Genomic DNA, 27,900 nt, shown 5'->3' with positions numbered 1-27,900 from the left:
TCTTGAACGAGATAAAGATGTGACAGTTTAAAAAAAACATAAATAAATTAAAAAAGAAAAACATAAGTACAAGTATTAAATAAGATAATTAAATATAAATAAGATTATTAATGAAATGACACATGTGGACAGTTTAATAATATTAAAGCACCAATCGATATATTCCTACAAACATTTTTTTGTTTTATTTACTCAAGTCCGACCGCGGGGAGATTGCAGCTTGACGTCTGTCAGTGCGACATGACTGGCGATATATTGTAAAACCGTTTGACGTGACATTGTAACAGCTTATACATACATTATTGTTTTATTATTTATTTGAAATATATTTTATTTAAAATAATAAACATTTTAATGATAGTTTGTAGGAAAACGACAGAAATAGTTTTATCGTATATTTATAGTTACGTCATCAATTCCATCACGGATGTCAGAAATGCGTTCGCTCAACGGTCGGACAGGAATGAGTGAAATTTTATTATATAGAAAATTAAATATACTAAATAGTTATGAAAACTTTGGAATGTCATAGCCATATTTAATTCCTTAGCCTAATTATATATTTAGAATCTAAATATATAATAGATGCAAACATTAGGTCAAAACGATCACTATTCCATCCGCGATAAACCTTACAGTACAGAGACGGGACGAAAGTATAACATGTTCCAAGTTTCAAATAAAAGTATTATCAATAGATATACATTTATAACATGTAAATATTAAAATATCCATTTATTCAGTCTAGGAATTAAATTTTGTGAACGTTGCCAACCGTATAGTCTGATACGCGGCAACGACGCTCGAATCGCTGATATCAAGTCTAAAGCCGACATACTTCAGTCGGGACAACGTTAAGAAGCGTCCACAACTGCGACCGGCAGCTCGCAGATGCGGCGGCGCCCTCGCCGCGGGGCCTAGCGGAACATGACGTTGTTGTGCACGGTGTGCTCGGCGCGCGGGACGTGCGAGTGCCGTTTGAAAGGGTTCCAGGAGGGGGGGCGGCGGCCCGAGCGCGCCGTGAGGGCGGTGGAGCCGCTCGACGCGCTGGAGGCGCCCGACACGGAGCCCTGGTTGGAGCTCGACTGGCGTGCGACTTCGGGAGACGCCTGGGGACCATACAACCGTAGATTTTACTTTTGGCTCCTGAAAGCTAAGTAAAGCGATCTGCCCTGGGTCCCGGGCGGCGCGGGTACCTTGTCCCGGGCGGGCGTGTCCATGGGCGAGGCGAGGCGCAGCGCGAGTGCGCGCGGGGCGGCGCGGATGAGCCGCACGACCTCCTCGTGCGAGCTCCACTTCACGTCGCGGTCGCCGATAGAGATGATGAAGTCTCCCTCGCGCATGCCTCCGATCTGCGGAGTATAATATAATTCAATTATATTATTATATATAATTATAGCTAGAAGGAAGAGGGTGCTTTTGGCTCGTGGACGGTAGGATCGTTACTTATTAATATGTTACGGGCACCTTGAGTGGGAAAGGTTAAGCGATCATTATTTAACAACCTTTTTTACAATTCAAACTGAGGGCTCATTTTCTGGGAATATTTGGCGTACATACCGTTTGAAGTGCGTGTACTAAATGAATACAAAAATATTTACTCACATCAGCCAGAGAGTTCGGTTCAACACCAGCGATCATGACGGGCGCGTCTCCCCTCACAGAGAACCCGAAGCCTTCGTCATCATTTGAATTCGTCACGTTGTATTCGCTGGCCACTCTCCTCAGCTCGCCCTTAATCCTCTCCTTCCCATTCTTCGACTTCCCATAGTCTTTGAAGCTTTCCTTGTATCCATACTTATCGTCCAAAACCTTGGGATGATAGTCGAAGTTATTATCGAAGCTGTTAATGTAGACTCCATTCTGTTTCGTGACCCTATGTTTGTCGTAATCGTCGGAATATTTTTCGTCGCTTCGTATAATTTGGTTGTAGTACGTAGTGTTGTCTTCCGACCTGTCTCGCTTGTCGCTCTGTCGTCGCTCGATCTTCGTTTCGTCGTCCTTCCGTCCGTTCCGTCGGTCTCTTCTCGCTTCTCTGCGTTTTTCTGATGGCTTCTGCAGCTGAATCAGTCGCGGCGCGCTCCAGTGCCGTTTGGCCGAGAACACCGCGATCGGGCCCAGGGATTTGAACAGGTCCTCGACGCGATACTGGGCGAAGTCGGGCGGGGTCAGCGCTAATTGAAATTTGGAAGACGCTGGAAAATAATACAAATATAATGAAAAATACGCTTTTTGAAAGTTAAGTTAAGTTAAGTAAGTCGGTAAGTTTTTGTTTTTGTTTCACATGAAAGCGGAAGACTTGAGCGAACTGTAGTCATGAACTCACGCAGGATGTCGGGCGCGTCGAGGATGTCGGCGAAGTCGTCGGCGGGCGGCGCGCTCTCGCGGCCCGCGCGCTCGCGCGCCGCCAGCACCAGCGCCGACAGCGCCTCCTTGTTGCGCAGCTCGCTGCACACATTCCACTCGTCAGTACGTGCGACTCGCGCCGCCCAAGGAAACAGTCGAGGGGCACTCACCGGCACATTCTCTGCAGCCGCAGGGCCTCCTCGTACAGCGCCATCGCCTCGGCCAGGTGGGCGCGGCCGAGGGCCGTGTTGTCGAAGTCCTCGTCGAATTTAAAACCTGGAAATATTCCGTTCACAATTGACAATAGAAGAGAGAGGAATTCGATTTCGGTTGCGTGGAATGAAATAAACGAGTGGACTCTAACGAGTGATGTAATGTTAAGACGTATTTACACCAAAAGTTAAAGTTCAAAATCTTTATTACATACATATTTGTATTACACTTATATAATTATTGATTGTCATGAAAACAAACCTACCACCGATTCGGCAAGAAACACACCTACAGGTTACAGCCGAATGGGCCAGCACGGTCGGGAAGTACAACTCTCTCACTAAAAGTCGGCGTAAAGTAGTAGCTAAGCTGTCTGACACAATTGGTCATCTCGTCAACGCTTCCCTATTGGACCTTCTGCTGACTTTTCTTTTATGTTACCGTCGATCCCTCTCTGCGATTGTCGCACCGCTGTTTCATTCGAAGTACAGTGCCGGTTTTGCGCTTACGACTTCGCTTGGTGGGCTGCTGCCGAGTGTGACACAAAAGGTCAGCGGATTGGGATGGAATACGGTTCTTCTTTGCATCTAACCCATGGGGACTCTGACACCGATGTGGTGCTTCAAAGTACGGAACTCTTTAATTCGTATACTACAGTGCCCATCGGTGGCAAGTCCCAGTCCCATGCTCAGCCTTGGTTCGGTTGGTGATGTAAATACCAGCCTATTCAGAAAGGAATATAACTCTAGGTCTTTCAAAAACATTATTGCTAAGGCAAAGACAGTGCATTGCCAGAATTTTCAAGAGACTGGTGAATCTACCTTCAGGAACACGTGCGTTCTGGTTACTCGCTAAAGCTGTCACATAGAATTTCTGTCTGTCTTCTCTTTCATCTCGACACAGACACTTTGAGTCCTTGACTCATACCGCCAACTCAACTCTAGATAACCGAGGTAGGTCACCGACAACAATCTCGCGATGTGATACCACGACGACGGAGGTTAAATTCCGGCTAAGTGCAGTTCTTAGAGTACTTCTTTCCTTGGATATTGATCAGACTAATGGTCCTGCTGGTCGCTATGGTCTCCGATCGTGCCACGGACATGTTCTCCGGAATTGGCACGGGTTTCAATTCGCCTTTCCCGGTAACCGTTCGCATTAAGCGTCGTCCCAAGCTCCGAGAAGATTGCTTCGGTGCACGCGAATGCTCAATTGGAATCTAAAAGGTTCGTTAGCAAGGCAACATGGTACTTCAAGACGACCCATCGCCAAAAATTATACAGGCGCAATTCGATCAATTACTTTTAAAAACGAATTCAAAGGAATAATGAAGTGGAAAAAACCTACCAACGCTACTACGTCATGCAAATGCACAATGCAGATAGGCAAAGAAATACAGTGCGGGGCCTCACCGTCGGCGGCGAGCGCGGGCGCGTAGAGCGCGGCGAGGCGCGGCGCGGCGCGCGCGGCGGGCGGCGCGTGCAGCAGCCCCGTGGCGCAGTACTGGTGCGCCAGCGCTGCAAGCAAGCGGCTGTAGCGACTCGGCGCCGGCTCCGCGCCGGCTAGGCCGGGCTCGGACTCACCCTTAATCGGTACTCACCCTTGTAGAATTCAGTCTTCACGTGGACGAGCGACACCCACGAGTATGGCACGTAGTTGAATACGCCTTCCGTCTGCATCTGCAACGAGACGACTCGGGTGATCCACTCTGGCTCGGTCGGTTGATTGGGTGTGTGTGCGTGCGCGTACCTTCTCGTAGAGCTGTCGGTAGACGTGCGCGAGCTGCGCGCTCTCCTGCGCGAGGTCGAGGCACATGTCGAGGTCGTCGCGCAGCTCGCGCTCGCGGCCGCCGCACGCGTCGCGCGCCTGCAGCTGCAGCTTCTCGAAGAGGCACTCGCGCGCCTGGGCCTGCGGGCACGAGGAGCTGTAGTACCGAGCCGCCGCCGGGCGCGCGGGGGACGCGGGGCACGCGGGGAGGGCCTACCGTCATGAGCGTGCCGAGCACGAGCAGCGTGTCGGCGGCGAGGTCGACGGAGGGCGCGTTGGTGAAGTTCTCGTGGATGTAGCGCAGCGCGCCCGCCGCGCGCAGCAGCGCGTCCACCGCGCCGTCCAGCCCCGCGCACGTGGCGCGCTCCTGCACACGCCTTGGCGTTTGAGACTCGCGGCATTCATTAGGCTTTTTAAACCCGAACCTCTCTGATTCAGACAGACACTAGTATACAAGCACCCTGACATCTCAAAACCCCAATTTTTAAATTTTATTATGTACCCCTCGCTAATGTTTGTAACAGAAGTAACCTAGTAAAATGAGCTGAAATGCGTGATTCTAATGCATTAGGAAATTAAATCGTTATAACACATAACATTAAAATTAGCAAGATAAAATTGAAACATAATGCATATAGCAGAACTTATACATAAAAATGGATCAAAACTGACTTGCTTAGCGCCAATCTGTGTGTAGATGCCAGCGATATTGAACAACACACATGCTTTTTCAAATGCAACTGTCCGCTGACACGACGGGACTCCTGAAAGTATTACAATAAATCAAATAAATACAAAATGATCATACATAGTTCTAAATACATTACATATTGTAACATAATAGGTTCGATGTCAATATTGGTAACAATTACCCACAGTAATATAAAATTTAAGGTGACAGTATTGGTTACGATTACTCATTGTAACATAATAATTTAGATGTCAGTATTGGTAATAATTACACATTGTCACACAAAATTTAGGTATCAGTAATAGTAACAATTACTCAATGTAATAAAAAAGGCTAAGGTTTGGCAGTATTGGTATCAATTACCAGTTGTAACATAAAAATTAGGTGTCAATATTTGTGTGAATTATCCACTGTAATATAAAAGTTAAGGTGATAGAATTGCTAACAATTACCCATTGTAACAAAATAGTGTAAGTGTTAATGTTACTAACAATTATTACAGAACTGATGTTACAAACGGTAGTTGCCGTATTAATATATAAAAAATAAATATTGGACAACATCAAATACATTACTCTGATCCCAATGTAAGTAGCTAAAGCATCTGTGTTATGAACAATCAGAAGTAATGACAGTACTATAAACTCAGACCCAAGACAACATAGTAAAATTAACGAAATTTTTCTACATCGACTCGGGCCCTCGGAGTACCTATGAAAACCGGTGTATACACTACTCGGCCACGGAGGAATTAGGATGATTAATTGGTAGACGTTACAACAAGTAATCACTAGTAATCACTAATTAATATCGGTATAAAAAAAGCTGTTTAAAATGTCATTGTTAGCGATTGTTTAATATAATTGACATACCTAATTAGGCAAGGACATAATGTAAACTCTCTGTATTCCTTCGATGTATAATTGCGTATGTTACGATATATGGCGCTGATTGAAATTGTCACTTTCCTGAATCGCGCTGTCTAGACATTTTCTAGAATTACTTATATTAACGGTGACGCTGAAGAGGCTACGAAGGTCAACGTTATATACGGAAATGTGGAAAAGTTCAAACAGAGTGATAGTTGAAAACAGTGGAAAGCACTGGCCTGGTTTCATTTACCATTTGATATTCCGATAATACTTCGGCGTTAGCATTCGGTCTTATTTAATTTGTGTTTATAATTCATCTCGCGTTCGGCGGTGAAGGAAAACATCGTGAGGAAACCTGCATGTGTCTAATATCAACGAAATTCTGCCACGTGTGTATCCACCAACTCGCATTGGAGCAGCGTGGAATATACTCCAAACCTTCTCGTCAAAGGAGCTCCTTAGCCCAGTAGTGGGAAATTTACAGGCTGCTAATGTAACGTAGTTACCTGTTAACGAATCGAACCACTCGAAGTAGACGCCGAGCGAGCGGTCCGGCGGGAAGAACCGACGCTCGATGTAGTACAGCTGGTTGTAATACTTGAAAAGCAGTGCTACGCCAGCTGTCGACCGGACTGGGGTGCGTATGGCCTGGGGGCGACAATTGTAACTTTATTTATATCCACATGAAGTTATCTATTTCGAGCAAAATTGGTGGTAGGCCTCTGTGCAAGACCGTCTGGACAGGTACCGTCAACTCATCTATTCATATTCAATATATGTACTTAATTAGATTGACAAAAAAAAAAACACCCGCTGAGTTCCTTTCGCCGGTTCTTCTCAGGCCAGGAAAGGAAACACTTTTTTCCGGTGGTAGTGTTTAATTTGACAATCAATAAGTAAGTATAATGCTTCTATATTGAATAAAGGAATTTGAGTTTGAGTTTGAGTTTCATTAGATATTTTGCCGTAACAGCAATATTACAGCTTAGTATTTTTGTGTGCCAGTTGGTTGAATGAGTGAGTCAGTGTAACTGCAGGCATGCAGGCATGCTGCAGGGACATAAAATCTTATCTTCCCAGGTTGGTTACATAAAAAGAAAAGAAACTTTATTCAAAATTGATTGGTTATTTATTCATACCTGTCTCATGTCCATGAAATCTGATATGGAGTCCTCGTAGGCCGCCGCATCTTCACTGTAGTGCTCCAAGATGAAATCTTTGAAGGGCTCTCTGAAGTCAACTTCCTTGGTCTCCTTCAAACCCAAGGGTATCATCGGCATGACGCAGTCTTTGCTGGAATACGAATTATTTATTAATAGTATATTATATAAAAATGATAAAATATACGTCATTCAAGTAGAATTTTATAAGCATTTTTGAATCGTCATTTAACAAACTATATTAAGTAGAGCTACCACCGGTTCTGAATGTAGATTCTACCGAGAAAAACCGGAAAGAAAGTCAGTAGTTACTCTTTTTCAACATCTAAAAATACAGTCATGTTAGTTATATACAATTATATATGTATGTTAACGTCTCCTGCCTGGAAGTCAACAAGCATTAACTCCACGCTTTTTATCATCTATATAATCTTGTATCGAATAATATGTCTTCTAACATTGAAGTCCTTTTACATATCAATACGAATTAAAAATAGTTACTGTAGAAATTATGACAACATTTCCCGGTTAAATCGCAAAAATATTCAATAATAATATTATATCCCACAGCTGGGCAAGAGCTTTCCTCTCCTTTTAAGGAGAAGGTGATGCTTGTCAGGATTTAAACCTGCATTCTTTGAGTCACGTCCTCCATCTTGACCCTTAAATATATTATCTTAACTATTAAAAATCGTAAATCTTTATCTATTTTATATTCTAATTACTAAACCTGCCAGTATACGTCGTTAGCGCGGGAAAGAATAACAATGGCGGAAACTATACCACTTGCACGCTGTTTCCTAATTTTAATTATATCAACGAACGGTTTAGCTTAACGGGATTTATTTAATAAATCAATTTATAATGACTTGGTGATATCTCAAATAATAATTATTATTTGAAGAAATCCTTTCGTATTGATGTCCAATGGTCTCTATGGCTTTGAACGGGTGGGAAATGGGGTACCCACAATGTCCCCCTAGAGTATTTTATCATCGGCACGGTAGCTTAAAGCGTTCCTGTGGCTGAAAAGACGGAGAGGGTACTGCTGTTTTTTTTAGTGGGTTTCCTGGTGTACTAAAGGGCACTATATCGTCCCACATACCGGCCGACTTCCACGCGGAAGAAACGCATAACGCGTTTTTCAAGCGAGATAAATAAGGGTACTTTATCGTTACTTCTATAGGCTATTCAATTAACAGGAAAATAAACAACATTAACATGACATTTCACATTCTGCTGTGTGTTTTAACTAACGTTCTGTATTTATCTAGCAATTAACAGCTCTTATTCCAATTGCCGCCTGTCATTTCTGTCAATTTATACCTGTGTGCGTGTAACTGCGTATGTGTATATAATCAACCAATCAATCAAAATACACTATATTCAAGTAGGCTTTCGAATAGTCATTTTATAAACTATATTAAGTAAAGCTACCACAGATTCTGAATGTAGATTCTACCGAGAAGACGGGCAAGAAACTAAAACAAAGTTATATTAGTTGAATACGTATAATATAATCTTGTATTAAATAATATGCTTTTTTTGTTAATGTATTTTTTACACATGTATTTATGAATCGGCAAAGTTAAAAATATCTGCGGAATTTTATTATAGAAACGGATACCTTGCCAAAAGAAGGATTTATTGACTTTGCTGAGTCGGAAACTTGGCGTTATAAGCTTATCCTTACGTCTCGTGCACATACAGTGATTATCACTGAATTGTTCTCTTTTGTGGAATACTATTATATAGTCAAGCCAATAGAGATATAAAGCTTTATAATTATATATATAACCATACTATTACAATTTTTATCGGCTAAGTTGTAATTGAATTCCACAATTATGTATACGATAGTACGTATAACTAAGCCTCAAATAATTGGTCGAGATTTTAAATAATCTTCGTTTAAAATGGTCTTTCCCCCTTTTAAAACTTTACTAAAAGGATCCCTCATACACATCCTTCTAGTGTCATTACAAATATTAGTCATAAACACTAATACAAACCCATAGACAATTACTACATTCAATTTTATTTTTAAATGGCCATATTCACAGATAAAATTTATGTTCTGTCAGTCTACTAAATTGAAAACATATTGCTCTATGAGAATGGCAGATGAAAAGCCGTAAATTCGGTTGCAGCACAAAATTACATTACTCAAATCAAATTATTTTTCTTAGTAAACTTTACAATAAAACCTTTTTGAATCATTCATATTTCAACTCTACATGTCTTTACAACTCTCTCGATGTACCAACCAAAAACTCGTGTTGTTGTTCATTTAAAATAAACCAGATTTACAACGACCTTAAATCAAGCATCATTATGTAAAACGTATTTTTTTTTTTATGATATAGGGAGCAAACGAGCAGGAGGCTCACCTGATGGAAAGTGATTACCACCGCCCATTGACATCTGCAACACCAGGGGAGTTACAGGTGCGTTGCCGGCCTTTAAGAAATAAGTACGCTCTTTTCTTGAAGGTTCCCAAGTCGTATCGGTTCGGAAAAACCGCCGGCGTAAGCTGGTTCCACAGAGTGGTTGTGCGAGGCAGAAAATGCCTTAAAAATCGCGCTGTTGTGGATTTACGGACATCTAAGTGGTGCCGGTGAAATTTAGAATTTTGTCGAGATGTCCGAAGGTGAAATTCTGCTGCCGTATCATTGAATTTAACGATTTCTATGATTTATTAAATTTATTAAATGTTAATTTAGTTATATTAAATATTATTACAACAATAATCTTATTTAATCTAGAAATTATATTTTAAACTTGTTACGAACTTAATGTCTGTGTAAGAAAAGCAAAAGGTCCCAAACGTAAAATACAATTAATGTACAATCGTTACAAAACCACGTAGTTCATACTAACCACAGTAATTTAACCCAATTACCGCCGTTAACTTTTTGTAACCATTTACGTTTATTACGACACTTTATTCTATGTAAATGTTGTTATTTTCTCGGCTCATGATTATTAAAAGCGAAACTATTTTCCCTTAACGCATCTCTGTGCAACGATTACGCGAGGATTTAAAGCAATTCCAGACAAGTTTTTTTTTTTTATAATAAAATAATTTGATTTGTCTGTGATAGGATGATTAACTATTTTTCGCACCAATTCGTTAGCTGACAGCAGATTTGACGTAGGAAATCGAATATTAATTTAATGGTAACACTTTTGCTAGAGCAATGGTCACCACGAAGTAACATCAAATCGCTTATCCAATTGCAATGTGATCCCTCTTTAGTCAGTTCCTTGCTGATGAAAGCCTAGTTAGACTGTGCAAGGGACTGCTGATAGCAACTTAATTCGGTTCTTCGATCCATGAATGCGTTTACAAAGTTCTCTAAAATTTGTTAAGTTAAGGCTGATTCAGTTCAATTTTTCTGGAACTTTAAGTTAAATTTGTTGGCAGAAATAATATTCCAGTAAAAATATTCCCTACAGTCAATTGACGGCTGGCAGATTGTCCTCGAACAATGACAATTTTTTCTTACAGTCACTAAAGTGTAAAGGGGTTTGGATGACGATGTTATGTGTAAATATTCACCTGTCATTCTGGTACAGCTCCACGGATGAATTGAGCTCGGCGAGTTGCTCTTTGAGGAGTTGTAAGTTTGAGTTGACGAAACTCAGCTCGAGGGCAACTGTCTCGCGAAGTTTTCTGTTTGTTGTGGCCTGCAAGATAAATATATTCGTGTAATAACAGAGATAGGTTCTACGTGTATCTATGTATCGTATGTTCGCATTTTCTTTAGAAAATTATGATATTATGAGACGTATGATACTTATTTATTATATTTAATATGATAATTAATTTATTTATATACGCCTCAATATTATTTAAGAACTTCTGACAGAATTACCAGCTATTTATATATCTCTAAACATTTGATTTATATTAAATTCGTATGATGTTTGTAGTTAGACCGTTGAATTTTTTTTTAATTCAATTGTTTGAAGTGTTGTCACTCATGAATGAGTTTTCTTTTAAAAATCCTCAATCTCGATAAAATCGAATCAAAGAAATTTCATGAAGAAAACGGAGAAATATATCTTTATACGAGTCCTTAAAGTTATCGCAAAAAAATCTAAGATTATTTTCTAGTAAACTATATTATGTGCGTATTTTCAAGTTCATCTCATGAATCATTTCCGTTTCCCAAGGAGCATTGACTCGATTGTAGAGTAAACAAAAGGCACGCAGCGAACCGTGGTCCCCTAGCATGGGGGTTCCTGACCCTTGACCTTGGCGGACTTCTTAAGTAATATCTAAGAATCGACTTCATACCTTTAGTTCTGTTTTACTTGAAGTTATTATTCTTTGTCTTTTTGATTTTATTTACATGTCTAAAGAGACTGTTAAACGCTCCGAAAAAAAAATAGTGGCCAATAGTTAGCCACAAGTAAACGCACACTAGTAAATTTGTATGACGTTGGGCGAGTGTCAAGCGTATTCGTCACGCACACCAAAAAAATAAATTTGGCTCGTTTGTTTCAGTACTTTTGCAGTGCAACACTATCTAACATAAGTAATCACTATCATACATAACTAATCTAAGCTTGGTATATTTAATATCATCTCATGTCACTTGACGTTACGACATATGTCAAATATTATATTTTGGAACAAAAAAAACATTTGACAGTCACGGTTTTCTACGAATTTTTGGAAGTATTATTATTCATCGACGTATGCAACTGTAAAGATGCGTTCTTTACACTTGTGTACAACATACTTATATAGCTATGTTGCGATACTGTGAGCTAATTTATACATCTTGAGATGAATGGGTTCCAAATATTTATATATAAATCCAAAAATAATTTATGGGGAAAAATTACATATATTTTAACAATAGCCTCCGCTACGACCTACGTTAATCCACTGTGGTCATTTGCCTCCTGGTAAGAATTAATTCCCACAACCCATTAAAAACCCCTCCCCTTATTTAAAGTCAACATTGATCTCTGATCTCTTTCCTACCACACACGACCCGTAATTACATTTGTCCATCGTCTTCCGGTCTGAATAAAATAATAGACAGTCACTAAAATTGATTGCGGAAATGGTATCGTGCTAGAAATTTGTTAACCGTCTAATTTCTCCATATAATCGACAAATTGTCGCCCGTGACATTATTCGCCTTTTATTGGTTGGTCAGCAGGTACTAGTTTTAAAAAGTTCTATGTCCTTGGATTTCAAGTTTGCTTTTTCAAATTCGGTTCTGTGGTTTTGCCGTAAAAGCGCAACAGACAGATAAAAATTACTTTGTCATTAATGATATTAGTATACATGTTTTTTTAATTTAATATTAGAGCGAAAAACGTATCTCCATGTAATTGAAAATCGTAACAATAAAACAAACGATAACTGCTAAAATTCTACTTATAAATTTTGTCAGAAGCAATGTTACTACGTATACTCTATTCCAGCCATAACAGTAAAAAGCCAAATAAACAAAATTTGACAGCAAATTGACGCGATATCATTGGTCGAGAGCTCGATTAATCTATGATATTCACTATTGATTTGCGAAAAAATTGTGTTTTGAACGTGACGAAACTGTTATCGGAATTTTGGAAGTAAAATTAAATTGGAAAAAATTGGTTAAGTGCAATAATGTGTTGTATTATAAATAAAGCTTTATTAATCATAAACTCTTAGTAGAGCACAACACAACTGTTTTTATTTTGTTTGTTTATCTTTTTTCCTACTTCCATTATAGGCTATATCTCACTCGTGAGATCTTTCTTACGCAGATTCGCTGTTATGATGCATTAAATGTTATAATCATCACATATAGTAAATGTTACATAACATTTTCTAACATAACACGATCCTGTTCTGCGAAATTCAGAGATTGCTCTAACTCCTGATTAGGTCTCTCATATCTACTCTCTTATCTCAGATCAAGAAATAAAATTAACATACTCGGATGTTATGGGCGTTAATTTTTATAGCCGCGGGGCTTCCCCCGGACCTCTAAACCCTGGTGATAATTGAACACTGTCTTAGTCGGTTTCGTTTTAAGTTACTCGTGTGTGCGATTATCTCCAGGGCAGGCTAATATCAAAGAGAAAGTCGAACAATTGGTTCAAGCCACATAATTACATACAATCAATTGCCCGCGTTTGTTATTGCTGCGGGTTAGTTGGAAATGGAGGTTTCCATCCGGTACTCCGGTTGAATTATGTCATTAATAATACTATTAGATCGCCGGTGGCAAATGTACCACCTGTTGGTAAGTGGTCACATTTCCCAAAGACATTGGCACATACACGTATAAAAATATGAACCATCCTTCCCAAGGTCAATTCTTTGGGTACTAAGATGTTATGTCCCTTGTGCCTGTAGTACACTGGTTACTAAACACTACTGTAGTGGCCAAACATCTCAATGTAATAAAGTGTGTTTAGATCAGTAGTATTTTCCGGTACTCGAATCAGTGATCTTAATTTACCAACATCTAATACGAGCCTTATAATATGACCAAGAATCCATGGTTCAAACAAAATTCTGCCTTTTCAATCTACCAATCCGCAATGGATCAGCGCAGTAACCAAGGCCCATCTCAAGGCATCAAAAGAGGTAGACCACAGTCCAGCAGTTGGACAATCACTTTTACTGTAATTCATTTTTTACCGCGAGGAAAATCTCGCACTGCTCGTGAAAGTGAGAGAATTTAATAGATGTTCCTCTTCCGTGTTTGCGATCGTGTGACAATCACCCGGGCTCGTTTATTCAAATCGTCAACACCACATTTGCATTCTACAGCGACACCGAGCTGTTACGTCTTGCGTAAGATATACAGACGGACATGCATTTTATGTTATGTCGTATGTGATGGAGATTGCTACTGCGTTATGATGTATAAAACAGTTGCAAACTCTTCCTGATTAAGAAATTATCGGTCAAGATAAGCATATTAATATTGAGGTTACAAGCTTGACATTTGGAGATTTATTCATGTTGACGAATATGAACATTTAACCGACTTGAGAGGACGAGAATAGGTTTTATTCACGTGGTCCTAATTTTTATATATTTCATTGTTTTCCTGATTGTTTATTGTTATAAAAATTAGACAGAAATAATACCGCAGAGTTTCTGTCGCCAGTTCTTCTCAAATCAGGGGTATTTTTGTCTGAACCGGTGGGAGAATCTTTAATATTTAATTTAAATTATATTTAATATTGGAACTTATATTTGAATTTAATGCGTTTTGACTGTTTACCAAGATGTGGTCAAATTCCAGTTATTACCACAAAAACGACCGCAAATCGTATCTTCAAAAACAGAGACCGTGGCCGAATCAATCTGGAATACGTCATAAAATATCAAAAGATTACCTTGAACAGGTTTTCAGCGCCTGCTCGTAGCCGAAGTTCCTTGTTGATCTCTTGATTGAGCTGGCACCGACGTGTCTGCAGACGACCACGACAGGTCGCCACGCGAGGGTCGGAGCCCTGAAAAGAAAGACATAATTAGTAAAAACATAAAACTACTTTATACTTTGATTCAAAAATGGCCAAACAGCATTTTCATCGGTCATATTAAAATATAACAATAGTTTGAAAAACTAACATATTAGCCGTACCATAATAAACCATACCATTAATAAATTTTGGACAACATCACATACATTACTCAGATCCCAATGTAAGTAACTAAAGCACTTGTGTTATGGAAAATCAGAAGTAACGACGGTACCATAAACACCCAGACCCAAGACAACATAGAAAACTAATAAACTTTTTCTACATCGACTCGGCCGGGAATCGGACCTGGGATCGAAGTATATTTCCTTCATTTTCAGTTCTTGTTCAGAGGCGAGATGGCTGATGTGAATATTAATCAAATATTTACTAATATTAATAATACTTTTAATTGCTGTTACGTTTTGAAGGGCGAGTGAGCAAGTGTAACATAACATCTCAGTTCTCAAGGGCACATAGATGATTTAAGGGATTGTTATTATTTCTTAAAGCTATGAAGGTTGTGATCACTTTTTTAAATTTTTGGTTGTGACAACCTGTTTTAAATTTAAATAATTGATCGTCACAATAATATGTCCTGCGTAGTTAGCTAATATCCTTTGGGAACGGTCGCGGTGGTCGAAATCGGTCAGGATAACATCACATTGCAAAATATTACTTAACAGTGGAATAAATAATTAATTACATTACGCAATATGACATAGTTTTATACGTCCTATTATACAATTAATAATGACGCCTATAAATCTATTATAATGAACGTTCTGTGATTGAATGGCCCAGTGGTTAGAACGCGAAATCTTAAGCGATTATTACGGGATCATTTCATGTGCTTAATTTGTGTTTATAATTCATCTCGTGCTCGGCGGTGAAGGAAAACATCGTGAGGAAACCCGCATGTGTCTAATTTCAACGAAATTCCGCCGCATATATGGAGCAGCGTGGGGTAATATGCTTCTAAACCTTCGCCTCAAAGGGGAGAGGAGGCCTTAGCCCAACAGTGGGAAATTTACAGGCTGTATGTTGTTTGATTGTTTATTTCGTTGATGTACTTAAAATATTCCTAAAAATAGTGTTTTGAATGCCGGCGAAGTTGTTATCAATAATTTGGACGTAAAATTGAAGTAGAATAGGATATATGAACGAGAACGGGAGCTGTTTGTAGTGCAGTGATAGAGCCGAACTATTATCAAATCTGTTGGAATATTTAGATATTAGGTTAACCTTAGGTTTAGACCTAAGGTTATTTTAATGTTACTTCTTTTGGAATAAAGTATGAGCAGTGATTTGTTTTTGTCATTTATTTTAAGAGGGTTTTTTCTTCAAGAAAACCCTGGGTGGCAACCATATACCTTGCTTAATCTATTATATACATATATTCTAAAAAAACCATAAACTAATTTGTACAAAACTTGCGCTGGTTCTGGTGTAGGGTCAGCGAGGACAATACTTACACCCCCCTACCTCCCCGCAACAATTAATTAAGCGTAAAAAAGATATTCTATCAGCTCCATTCCGAGCACACTCCATAATTACATGGTATATGATGTTACATATACTAAGCAGTGTTTTTACGTGGATAAAACCGTATGAATCCGCTAGTTAATATCTGTAATAATAAATAATATGGAGCAAAAGTCATATCGTTATTCATTGGAATCCATCACGTGTCTTTGACAGAGGTATGCGTTCAGCGTTCGTCGTCGTAGCATTGATGCGTTAAACTGTATCAGCTTTCACTAAACTTGTGTATTAATGGTATTTTACTATTACACTGCGATTATACACTCATCGGTCCAGTGGCTCGATAATGAGGCGCGGATCTGGAGGTCCTGGATTCGTTGGTACAGCAAAAGAGTTTTTTTTTTAATCTTTCGACGGATTCATAGTAAATTGGGAACAATTTATAATGGATGAAATTATTATGTTAGTTTTACTAGGTGCTAGGGCTTTCTGCAAGTCTGTATAGGTAGGTAGATCCAGTCAAGGGATGGTTAATATTTCTTACAGTGGCAAATTCAGTGGGTGGTAAGTGATTACATTTACCATCCGTATGAAAGAAAAAAAAGTAAAAAGCAACTGTTTGATATCGCCGACATGCAAGGCAACAAGCTCTTCATTTATCTCTTTACTTCTAATAAAATTAAATCAGTTTATAAAAAAGTAGAGTCAACAAAATTTAGTCCAGTTTTTTTTTTGTATGCAATTATTCAATCATGGATGGATTTGGACTTATTACAAAGGGTAATCTAACTTAACACGTCACAACACACGTCTTTCCTCACACGCGGACGTTATTATGCTTTTATTTCACGCATGATATATATATATTAGAATTACATTAGTCTAAACGAGCAGTAAAAGTAAAGTTTAATATCTGTAAAGTTTTGCTAAAAATATTTTTGGTTAAAAAACCGAGATAGGTAAAGTGCAGCAGTGAATAAAATACGAACGGACGTTTTGTAATTAATAATGAATTAATTATTATTTAACCTAGTTTAAGTAAATAAGTAAATTAGTTGAACTCAACTTCCATAACAAGTGGAAGCAAAGTGTACTAACTACAATTTCATATAAATAAATATTATTGACTTTGGTTTGTGTTTTTTGCCGTTTGGGCGTAACTTTTATTGTATACGTATACGGGCGTAATTTTTTGTATACGTTAGTAGTCTATAATATTAAGTGTTGCCATTTAGCGATGGAATGGATGATGAGTGGGTGTTACCTACCCACGGGGTTGCACAAAGCTAGGGCTAAGGTTCACTAAGTTAATCTACTATCAGTTCACTAGTTATTCTACAGACATATCTATACTAGCTATGGCACAGGTAGAGGCGTAAGGGAATGATCCCATGATTTATGGCTTATAAAAGAAAAGGTACGCGCTGCGTATAGAATACATAATTTGAACTTTTTACAATAATATATTAATGAAATGGACATTCTGTTTAGTTGCATAGCTAGTGTATAGACCCTAAGGCGGCTTCGCATTTAGACATAATCGGGCCCCTATCCGAAAAAAATATTACCATATTATTTATTTAAATAAAGATAAAGAACAGATGAATACAGATGGCCTTTCTATCACCTACAACTTCTACGTACCTTTACTCATTTTTTGGTTTCTTGAGGCCCCCTTACATTAGGGGGCCTTAGTGCACCACAACGTTTTGCCCTATGATATATGCCCTATAGGTACGCCACTGTTCCTTATCAAATAATTAACAGTTAATTTTGGATAGTTTAGATTTTTGAATTAAATAAGAATTTAGAGTGAAATATTAAGGGTGCATCACATTTGAGACACACATGACACATCAAAGAGACATTAAAGATACAACTCGAGAGAAAGAGAAAGAGCTATTTAAGAAGTTTCACTTCTATCGCTACGGTGCCCGCACGCATATATTTTTAATTACATTTGGTCAAATTTGTAGCCGTCTCGCTTTGGTTTTATAATATGCATAGTTTTGATTATGTTTCAAATAGCGTTAGGAATTTAATTACGACATAATATATGTAACTGTTATTCTTCACGCGTACATTCGTGATGTACTGCGATTGCAATGTACCCTGTCGTTTTGTAATGTTTAAATTATTACGAACTGTTGCTAGACAGTCGCGCGGTACAAATAAAAAATTATAATATCCGAACGGACTTGAATAAAAATGTATGCCATAAACCACTATGTTATTAAAGATATATGTAGGTATATATATAATATTTTTGGTTATTATTATGTAAATAAAATACGTTTGAAAAAAAAAAGATAATTATTTATTTTTATACTATATATACTTGCGACTTTTTAGGGTACGACGAACATAAAAAAATGGTCTAATAATAATAAAACAGCTCTTTGAAAAACCAAGTAATGTTCGTACAAATCTGGTAAACTATTATACATACTTACTAGCAAGTAAAATTTGATAAACTCTATAAGGTTAAGTTTATTAAGAACACGGGACTGAAATAAAACCTCTTTGAAGCAAAGAATTACATTTTCAGAAATTTAATTTCAAATATAGAATAGAATAAAATAGAGTAGAATATGATCCATACAGAAATATTACATAATTCAGCTTTTAAAGAGATGCAAAGTTCGAGCAAAGGTATTAATTCCACCAATTTCCTTCAAGCTATCGAAAGAGATAAATAATTAAAAAAATATATATAAATAGATAAAAAAAAAGTGTTGCATACATTTGCAATTCAAATAGTATGCATTCATATTTCATAAGCTACGTGCTATAATCGTGTGCCATATTTAAATATTGTAACAACGTTGGTTAATACGTGACGTCTAAGGAGTGATGTCGCAAAGAGCGACCCTGGGACGAATTGGTTTACTCTTGTGAAATATTCATCATCAAATGTATTAAAGAGGTACCTACACAGTTTATCAGTAAAATAAAAATTTTTCAATAGTACCTATTTCTTGTAGCGAATTGCCACAGATAACATAATCAGTGATTGAGATACCGTCTGATACAACTAGGTAATATAATCTGTGACATAACGGTTTCCCAAGCTTCAATAAAAGCTATTACTGATACATAGTCATGGTTTTGTAATATAATTATTATTATTATACTTAACATAGTCTGTAATAAGTCAAGTGATTTTTTTTTCGTATTTTTTTTTTCTACTAAGTCATGTCACATTCAGCCCAACAGTTTCTTTAAGAAATGCATTCAAAAAATTTAAATTACTAAAACTTTGATCTTTTTAATTTAAAAAAGATTTTTTAAAATAAGGCGAGAAGAAGTATTCCTGTTTAAAAATATATTGATTGTGTTATATGGGGCCATTTTTTTAAGTCGTAGAAGATAAGCTTTTACCACACACATAAGTTTTCTTTAATGTGTATGAAATATCTCTTGTGATCGACCGCGTCAAGATTTTGGGCGCCAATTCGACTAACAAATGATCGCTTTATTGCAATCGAATCGAGAGGTAATGATTGAGCCGTTTTCCTGTTCTACTAACACAACGATTCGTTTGCGGTAGAGTCGAATTCTCATCGGAATAGTATCGGGATCGTATCATAACCGTTATATGTTAACAGAATAAGCCTACTGGAGCGCACGCGTACAAAAAGGCTACATAAAATGCTCATCTTATATAGGAGGACAAACAGTACGAATGACTAATTACGAAAGTTTCATCACAATCGGACGAATGGTTTATTAATACATAGACAAAGTGCGAACGTACGAACGAACATTCATTTAACATTATGTTTGACTAAATTGGTATTAATCAAATGGTCTAAGCGTTTGTTGAAAGGAAACCGACGTGGCTATTTATTATATAAATAACAAATCATATAATAAAATAAATTACATACAACACTGGTCTATTTTGACATATGCTAAAATAATTTAATCATTCACGGTATTTATTAAAAAAAAACATTGATTTAACACTTTATAAACGTATGTATCGGTTAAGTGCTTTGTCTCTTTCTATGGTGTTTCATTTTGCGAATGACAGAAAGAGTAAAATAGGTGTTCCTTTCTTCTTTTCACTTTCTTGAAATTCTCACCGCTTACGTCGTTTTGGTCGCGAGAAAACTATATTCTCTATAAGCGATCCAGCGCTGTAGTTTGATGACATAATGTAAATTCATTGCTGTGGCGAACTTTAGTTCCAATTCTTACCAGGATGTGAACAAATTTGTTTACATGAACGTAACTTATCTTTTAATTTTAAACAGATACTCTATCACTTACCATCACGTTAGCCATCGTCTGCCTACCCACCAAAAAATCCCCAAAAAACCTTCCCAGATGTAAAATAATCAAGCAGTTTTATCAACATTAAAGTAATTAAAAAAGAATCGTATCAAATGTATTTTTAAGATAAATACGAAAAAGGTTAAAACGGTCGCCGCAGGAAGTTGACGTATTGAATGTTAAACATTCCACGTAGGGATATGTGTTCGGAATGAAGATGGCGGAGCAATGGAATATAAATCAAAATACACTGCAAATGAAAGGGAGTAGGAAACATTTACACTAGTGACGGTTTGACGGTTTTACTTGACATTATTTATGTGACGTCCTTACGACCCTTCGACGAAACTGGGGACTAACTAGAGAAATTAAAAACAAGATACGCAGCTCGGGTGCATGTTCCTCGGCTAGGTTAAGGCAGTCTCTCCCTTTTGAGTGGGTTTGGAGCTTGGTATACCACTAATGTGATTTGGTCGATACGCGTAGCAGATTTGCATCGGCTACATGTAGTTTCCTAATTATGCTTTTGATCCTCGCAGAGCACGAGATGTATTATAAAAACAAAGCAAGTGAAAATTCAGTAGCACTTTCTAGGATTTGAACTCGGAATCGTCAGTTAAGATTACACTTTTTGTAACCACCCTGCCAACACGTATAACTCGATTGTCACGTTCATCCGATTGGATGGAGATCCGCACAATTGTAAAGAATTTAAAGACAGAGTTAATGGCTTTTCATGTAAACATTACATACTTCCAAACTTCAGGTACTAACTGAAAAATTCTCCGAGAAAATTGAGGCCCGATCTCGGATTTAAACCCAGATCCTCTAGAATCGACAACCGCATAATTTTGACTACTAGTTCAGAAAGACTGTTAAAATTTATTACAATGTCATAAGCGTTAAATTTCTAAATTCTTTTCACTCGAGTGAAGAGAAGCAGTAATGAAGGCGTAAGCCAAGAATATTAAGTAGGGATGTGCGTCTGTTTAGCATATTGTGCGAATGTCCATGCTCACTTGAGTTTTTGGAGCGTGTCGACTGTCGATACATTTCCGAACGAGTGATGTTTATATGATACAAATAATTACACACACGCATCGAATAAAATCGATTGTTGCTTTGTAATTAGGCTTTCGATAATTGAGGATGTTATTTCGATTGATAAATGTGTTTTTATATTTAACAACATCCGAGAAACTGTTAAAAATATTGTTAAATGTATTTCCGAACATAAAATTAACCATTTAATGTAAATTCCATTCCAATAAAACTTAAGTAAGAAGAACGTAATGAGATCTTAGTCTAATGTGTTTTTTTTAACGATTACAGACACGATATTTCGTAATAATTGCAAACTAATAAGCAATACTATTATCTGAGATGGCTGCCTAGAATCGGGCAAAGCACGACAGTTTTTATGGTTTTTTTGTCGTTATAATTTATCTAGTAAATGGCGGTAATGGAAAACATCCTGAGGAAATCAGCGTAATTATGTTGTTTGAATTTCTACCTGCCAGGCTTTTATGAAGACAAAATTTTGTAAGTCTGTAAATCTTTCATTACAATAATAATTATTATATTATATTTTTTATGTAACGAAACACAGATAGAATTTCATGTTATGCTGTCTTACGAGACTGAAAGTAAATACCTACGATAAAAACTTTTACCTTTATATCAAGACGATAAAATTAAGTAATATTTTTAAACAGAAGCCATTTTATTGCACAATACAAGATTCAAGAACGCTATTTAAAAACAAAAATGACCGAGGAATAAAATGTAAACTGCGAAAATTGCCACAATTAACCAGTTCTCTGCGATTACTTTAAACGCGTAAATGAGGCTGAATGGTTGCATAACATTGCCATAAAAAAAAAGTTCTGTTGACAGCTGACGCCATGACTGATTACAATCAAGATGGCGGCATAATCTTTTGATTTCGCGCCAATTTTGTGATTGCAGTCGTTCGCGCGACAAATGTTTTTAATGACTTTTTTTTTGTTGTTGTAATGATTATAGTGTTTTGATTACGCTATACATATCTTGAAACGAACTTGTTAAATACTTACCGTTTTTGAGATTAAGTCTGTAATTCAAACTAATAATTTGTATAAATAAATATGCAGCTCACTGTTTTAAAATGGACAATGGATGAATTTTAAAATATTATAATGTAATATGAAATAAAAACAGAAAAATATGTAAATTAAATATATACATACATATATATTAGGTATTTTTTCATGGTTTTAGGCGTACAAAAACATCAACCTATTTAATCACAGATCAACAACATGACAATTAGTTTAGTTCGGAGGATATTTGACAGAGTTGACCGTTGACAAGACTTCTGATGTACGTTCGAGATATCGATATACACGATAAGTCCTATTTCATAATCTATCGATGTTTAATTATTTATGCCCTTTCTAATGAAATCGACGTATAAAACAGTCGCCACGCATTTATCAACTACATATAATCATTACAGGCCAGTGACATGTTAATAGCTGTTTGAAATTCATTGACGCGAATCCATTTCCCATTTCACTTAGAAAACTTAAAAAGCCTTTGGAATGTTAAATTGCATGGTGGTGCTATAAATATTGTGCACGCGTAACGGGTTACGTAATGCAGCTTTCTTTGTAGTAATTGATATTGTCATGGCAACACTATTGGATTTTGAGAGTTATTTTTTATTGATAGCTGGCAACAATGATTTATTGTTAACGTTATTGTTTTAATAACTAGTATTTATTTTATTGATAACTGTACTGTTCAACAATAAAAGAGTACATAGCTTTTGTTGTAATAGTACCCTCTCATATAACTATGGCTTCGTGGCTACTGAGCGGCCTCAGCGTTATCCCTTAGTCTGGAAGTTGGAGGTGTATACTCCCTTGGCTCGGAAAGTACGCAAAGCAGTTCCTGCGCCTTTACTCATTCTGATCATGTCGGATTTACCATCCCATTGGATAATGAGAGTCACTCTCTACACGCACTTGTGCAGTATAATAATTCGACCACAGTTGATTGGTCTCTCCTGATATTGGCCGCACATCATCACCACTTGTATGTTGCTGTATCATATCGTAGTAGCTACGCTATAATGGTATTGGTAATTTACTTACAGTCTAATAATACCGTTCAGTATATTGAATTTCTAGTGACGACGAATACATTTAACTGTTAGGCACTTCTACGAATGTTCATATCGTTTATCAATGGGCGTTTAGGCAATATGAGACTAGCTACCCGACCCGAATTTACACGGCTACAATAAAGGTATATATAACTTTTAGATTTAAGAACAAACATAAAAGAAAACATTCTTACTTTTTTACACGGGAAAGTTAAAATTATCAGCTTTTCTCTACTATAATATGCAAGTATAATACATAAAAAAATCCTCTTGAATCACTCTGTTTAGTGATGTAATCCACATTAAAATCCGTTGCGTAGTTCAAAAGATCTAACCGTAGAAACGGCGGGACGCGAATTTGTTTCATACTATGGAGAGACATCCCGTATCTCATTCGTTTTCCCAGTTTTGAACCCGCAATCTTCGTTCAACACATATACGTATTCAACTCACTTGTTTATTATTAATCAAATAATATTGGCCGTCATTCACACCACGATTTTGCGGCGTCAATTTATTTGCTGTCACACAACGAAATTGGGCTTGCATTATTTATAATACGTACGTACTTTTCATCACGTATTATATAAATTAATATAATTTTAATATATTTTATCAGTCTGTTACGTTTACACGAATTCCCTTCCTGACAGAATTCAGCTGACGATGGAGATGTTAAGATATGTAGTTAGCAAATACAAGAGCACTTTCATTCCCTGACTCTCTTTCTCAGGTACAGGAGCGTCAACATTACCAATTTCTAGATTTCCTGTGAACTCAGGACCTCAAAGTTTACGGTCTAATATGCCATACGACAACTGAGGCAGTTCTCACTAACCAACGTTATATAACGGTGATGCTGCACGTCGAATCGTTATGCATCATAGTATGTTGACAATAATGTTACGTATATATATGAATATTGATTTTTATAGAAAAAGTGACAAACATTGACGAGAGGTAAGAAAAAATTATCACACGGCGTGCCGAGTTTCCTTACAACGAGTTTCCTTGGTGTGCCATAAAACTCACCAATGTAAGTTACGCCTGGGATAGGGGAGTATTTGTACTCTGGTCATCAAGGTACCGCTGATTTTGTTAGTGGGTGTTCTGGCCTACACGGCGCCTGTGAGTATCACCCTCCCCAATTCATGGGGAAAAGAAACGGTTCCGTTTTAAAAAGTTTTTCGCTTATACTATAAAGTCCCGTAAATACTTTTAACTCTGCAAATTAATAAATGGAAATCTCATGTTAAAACTCAATAAAAGATTGCATAGATGATAAAAACTCAGTCTCTTTTTGCCATTGAGCCGTTACGACTCTTCCATTTACATACAAATAATAACCCCCTTTTTACATCTTTGCAGTCGGGTATAAGGCGCTTTTTCTTTTAAAAACTAATTCCATGAATACATAAATACCGAGAAAGTTAAGTAGATACAATGAATGAACCGCGAACGGAGCGTGATTAATAAATAATTAATTAGCCTACTTAAAGGAAATAACTAAATTAGTAGTACAGAACCTACTTAACGAGAAACGAGTTAAAGTGGCGTAAGTAACAATTTATATTTCGGTAAAATCCTATTTATTTATTTTATGTCGTAGGTTGGCGGTCGATTATGTGGGCCACCTGTTGGTAAGTGGTTACCAACATAAGCAATGGCGCTGTAAGAATTATTAACTATTCGTTACATCACCAATGCGCTACCAACCTTGGGAACAGTAGTTACACTGTCTCACTCACCCTTCAAACTGGAACAATACTGAGCACTGTTGTTTGGCGGTAGAATATCTGATGAGTGGGTGGTACCTACACAGACGGGCTTGCACAATGTCAAGAATTAAATATAGTATTATTTATGTAAATTATTATCAATCATTATTACGCTGGTTTTTTATTATTAGTATGGCTGTCTGGAGGAGATGGGGGCATAATAATCTGGTTACCAGATATACCACTGGCAAGAAAAAGGGAAATAGAATTGACGTCCTATGTAATCCTTGATTTCTTCGTAACTGCTGATTAACGCTATACTAATATTTTAAATGCGAAAGTAACTCTGTCTGTCACCTCTTTACGCTTAAACTACTGAACCGATTTAGATGAGATTTGGTATGGAGATATTTTGAGTCCCCGGGAAGGACACAGACTATTTTTTTTTAATCACCTCCCGAGGTGTAAAGTAGGGGCGACGGTTTAATAAAGGTATGTTTCCTTAAATTTGTTGAAATAATTTTATTTATTTATGAATTATTTATATAACGAGATTTAATTAAAGATACAAAAAGCGATGCAATACACTTTTAATTAATAAATAATCCAATATGTTGTTACCACGAGTTTTCACATTAAAATCACCAACGTGAGTATCTTCGAACCAGTAGTAATGGCACTGCTGCACCGTTATGTTGCCCCAGTAGGTTCGATACCCGGCCACAATTAGCTGGACGTAGTCTATAATGGCATTATTATTATTATAACTGTTGTTACCGCTATGGGTTATTACGTAATGGTTTTCTTTTATTTAATGGTTGATTTATTTTCAATTACACATTCGACTTAAGAGTCTTAAGTATTCAGCCGGATTTACTCTAAGGCTATTGAAGAATGAAAACGAAGATAGAAAATGTTTATGTCATTTATATTGGTGTAATGGTCACCACTACCCAAAGACGTTGGTACTTTGGGAAATACATTTTAATAATTCAATCACCAATGTGCCAACATTGGGTCCAAATGATATAATATATATAATGATATGTAGTTACACTGACTCCCTCACACTTCAGACTAGAATTATACTAAGTATTGTTGTTTGGTGGAATATAATTATAATAAGTGCGTGATACCAAGCCTGGTGAGCTTGTACAAAGCCCTATCACCAAGTAAATATGATGGAACAAAATGACTATGTTATATATTCATAAACTCGAGATTTAGTAGCCCTAATCTATTCTAAAGGAAACTGCACTAATTATTACAGTTATATATTTGATAATAACATAATTTTATAATGTACTCAGGAATTCTATTGAAATAAACATTAATATAATGATTAATAGTTAAGTTAAACTATAAATCATGTGTGATATGCACAGGAAATTCGTCAGTTAAATATTTACTATGACGGATGTTTAGTTAATTTTACTTTACTCGTAGCGACGTTTCCTCACGTTGTATTTTATTTTTAAACTATCAGTCCTCTCAATGCAAGCACCTCTGAATTTGCGTGTTTCATTTTTATTTGAAGAATTACTACTTGGTGGTAGGGCTTTGTGCAAGCCCGTCTGGGTAGATACCACCCACTCATCAGATATTCTACCGCCAAATAACAGGACACTGTATTGTTGTGTTCCGGTTAGAAGGGTGAGTGAGCCAGTGTAATCACAGGCACAAGGGACATAACATCTTAGTTCCCAAGGTTGGTGGCGCATAGGTGATGTAAGGAATGGTTAATATTTCTTACAGCGGCTTTGTCTATGGGCGGTGGTGACCACTTACCATCAGGTGGCCCATATGCTCGTCCGCCAACCAATGCCATAAAAAAAAAAAAATATTTCGCGCTTGAGGTAAAACATCCATAGTAGGTGTGTAGTTCGATTGTCGCTCATTTTGTTAATTTCGATTTGATTTGTAATTTACTTATTTTTTTCATTTACTCTAATATAAGTGAAACACCACTCATCACGAGATCCCCGTAACTATATGTCCGATTGACTTGAAATTTAGCATAGACACCTCCTGTCGCTGAAACTAAATAGCAACACTCGGAACGAGTTTTTAAAATGTTGCATATAGCTTTACGTTGACAAGGAATTGGTGAATTTCTCAAGTCATATTTATAATTAGATGATTATTAACCCGCTAGCATACAAAGAGGTTTCATTAAAATATTTTTAAGTACAAACGCGTAATTATAAAAACTCTATACATATCTTGGAAATTAAACGACATGCTATAAAATGTTATCGCGTTTCGACACGATGATTACAAGTCGCGAACACTGTTTCCCAACCTGTCATTTGTCAAATGTAATTTTGACATTTACATTAAAGGAGGTTCGAGTTGTAATTACGTGTTGTTGCAAATTATTGTTTTTTTTTTTTTTCTACGATTATCTACGGATGTGTTATTATATGTGATTGGATTTAAATATTTATTTATAAACATACGTTTATTATTCAGACTTTGATTTCAAATGATTAAATATATATATGAAGGCCGAAGTTGTCTAGCTTTTACAAATACGAATCATGAGGGTTATAGGTTTGAATTCTGGGTCGAGCAAATGTAATATTGTTTTTTTTTTCTGGACGAATATTAGCATTGTTAGCTTTAAGCACGTAAAGCTGACAATGGGTAGGTGGCTCTGATTATCTCTTTGATCTCGTCTGATTGCCGCCCCACCAGTGCAAGTGTATCTGTGTTTACCCACACATGGTCA

The 27,900-nt window shown here is 37.1% G+C and overlaps 1 protein-coding gene across 4 annotated transcripts in view; it reads right to left on the bottom strand.

Annotated features, from left to right (window-relative positions):
* Positions 1-93: 93 nt before the first annotated feature.
* LOC125073278 (rhophilin-2) overlaps positions 94-27,900 on the bottom strand; it is an 84,862-nt gene continuing 57,055 nt past the window's right edge. For 3 of the 4 annotated variants that reach the window (XM_047684034.1, XM_047684036.1, XM_047684035.1), the window contains exons 3-16: positions 14,415-14,531; positions 10,612-10,739; positions 7,029-7,182; positions 6,396-6,537; positions 4,999-5,090; positions 4,544-4,693; positions 4,309-4,467; positions 4,160-4,238; positions 3,972-4,076; positions 2,517-2,622; positions 2,327-2,448; positions 1,606-2,195; positions 1,197-1,352; positions 94-1,109 (exon numbers count right to left, since the gene is read on the bottom strand). In XM_047684034.1, coding sequence (XP_047539990.1) covers positions 918-1,109; positions 1,197-1,352; positions 1,606-2,195; positions 2,327-2,448; positions 2,517-2,622; positions 3,972-4,076; positions 4,160-4,238; positions 4,309-4,467; positions 4,544-4,693; positions 4,999-5,090; positions 6,396-6,537; positions 7,029-7,182; positions 10,612-10,739; positions 14,415-14,531 — 2,292 coding nt within the window. In that variant the 3' untranslated portion in view covers positions 94-917. The remainder of the gene's footprint in view (positions 1,110-1,196; positions 1,353-1,605; positions 2,196-2,326; positions 2,449-2,516; positions 2,623-3,971; positions 4,077-4,159; positions 4,239-4,308; positions 4,468-4,543; positions 4,694-4,998; positions 5,091-6,395; positions 6,538-7,028; positions 7,183-10,611; positions 10,740-14,414; positions 14,532-27,900) is intronic. The other variant, XM_047684037.1, reaches the window with a different exon arrangement.

This window comes from Vanessa atalanta, chromosome 24, assembly GCF_905147765.1.
Source record: "Vanessa atalanta chromosome 24, ilVanAtal1.2, whole genome shotgun sequence".
NCBI lineage: Eukaryota > Metazoa > Arthropoda > Insecta > Lepidoptera > Nymphalidae > Vanessa > Vanessa atalanta.
This window is presented reverse-complemented; position numbering and strand designations above follow the sequence as displayed.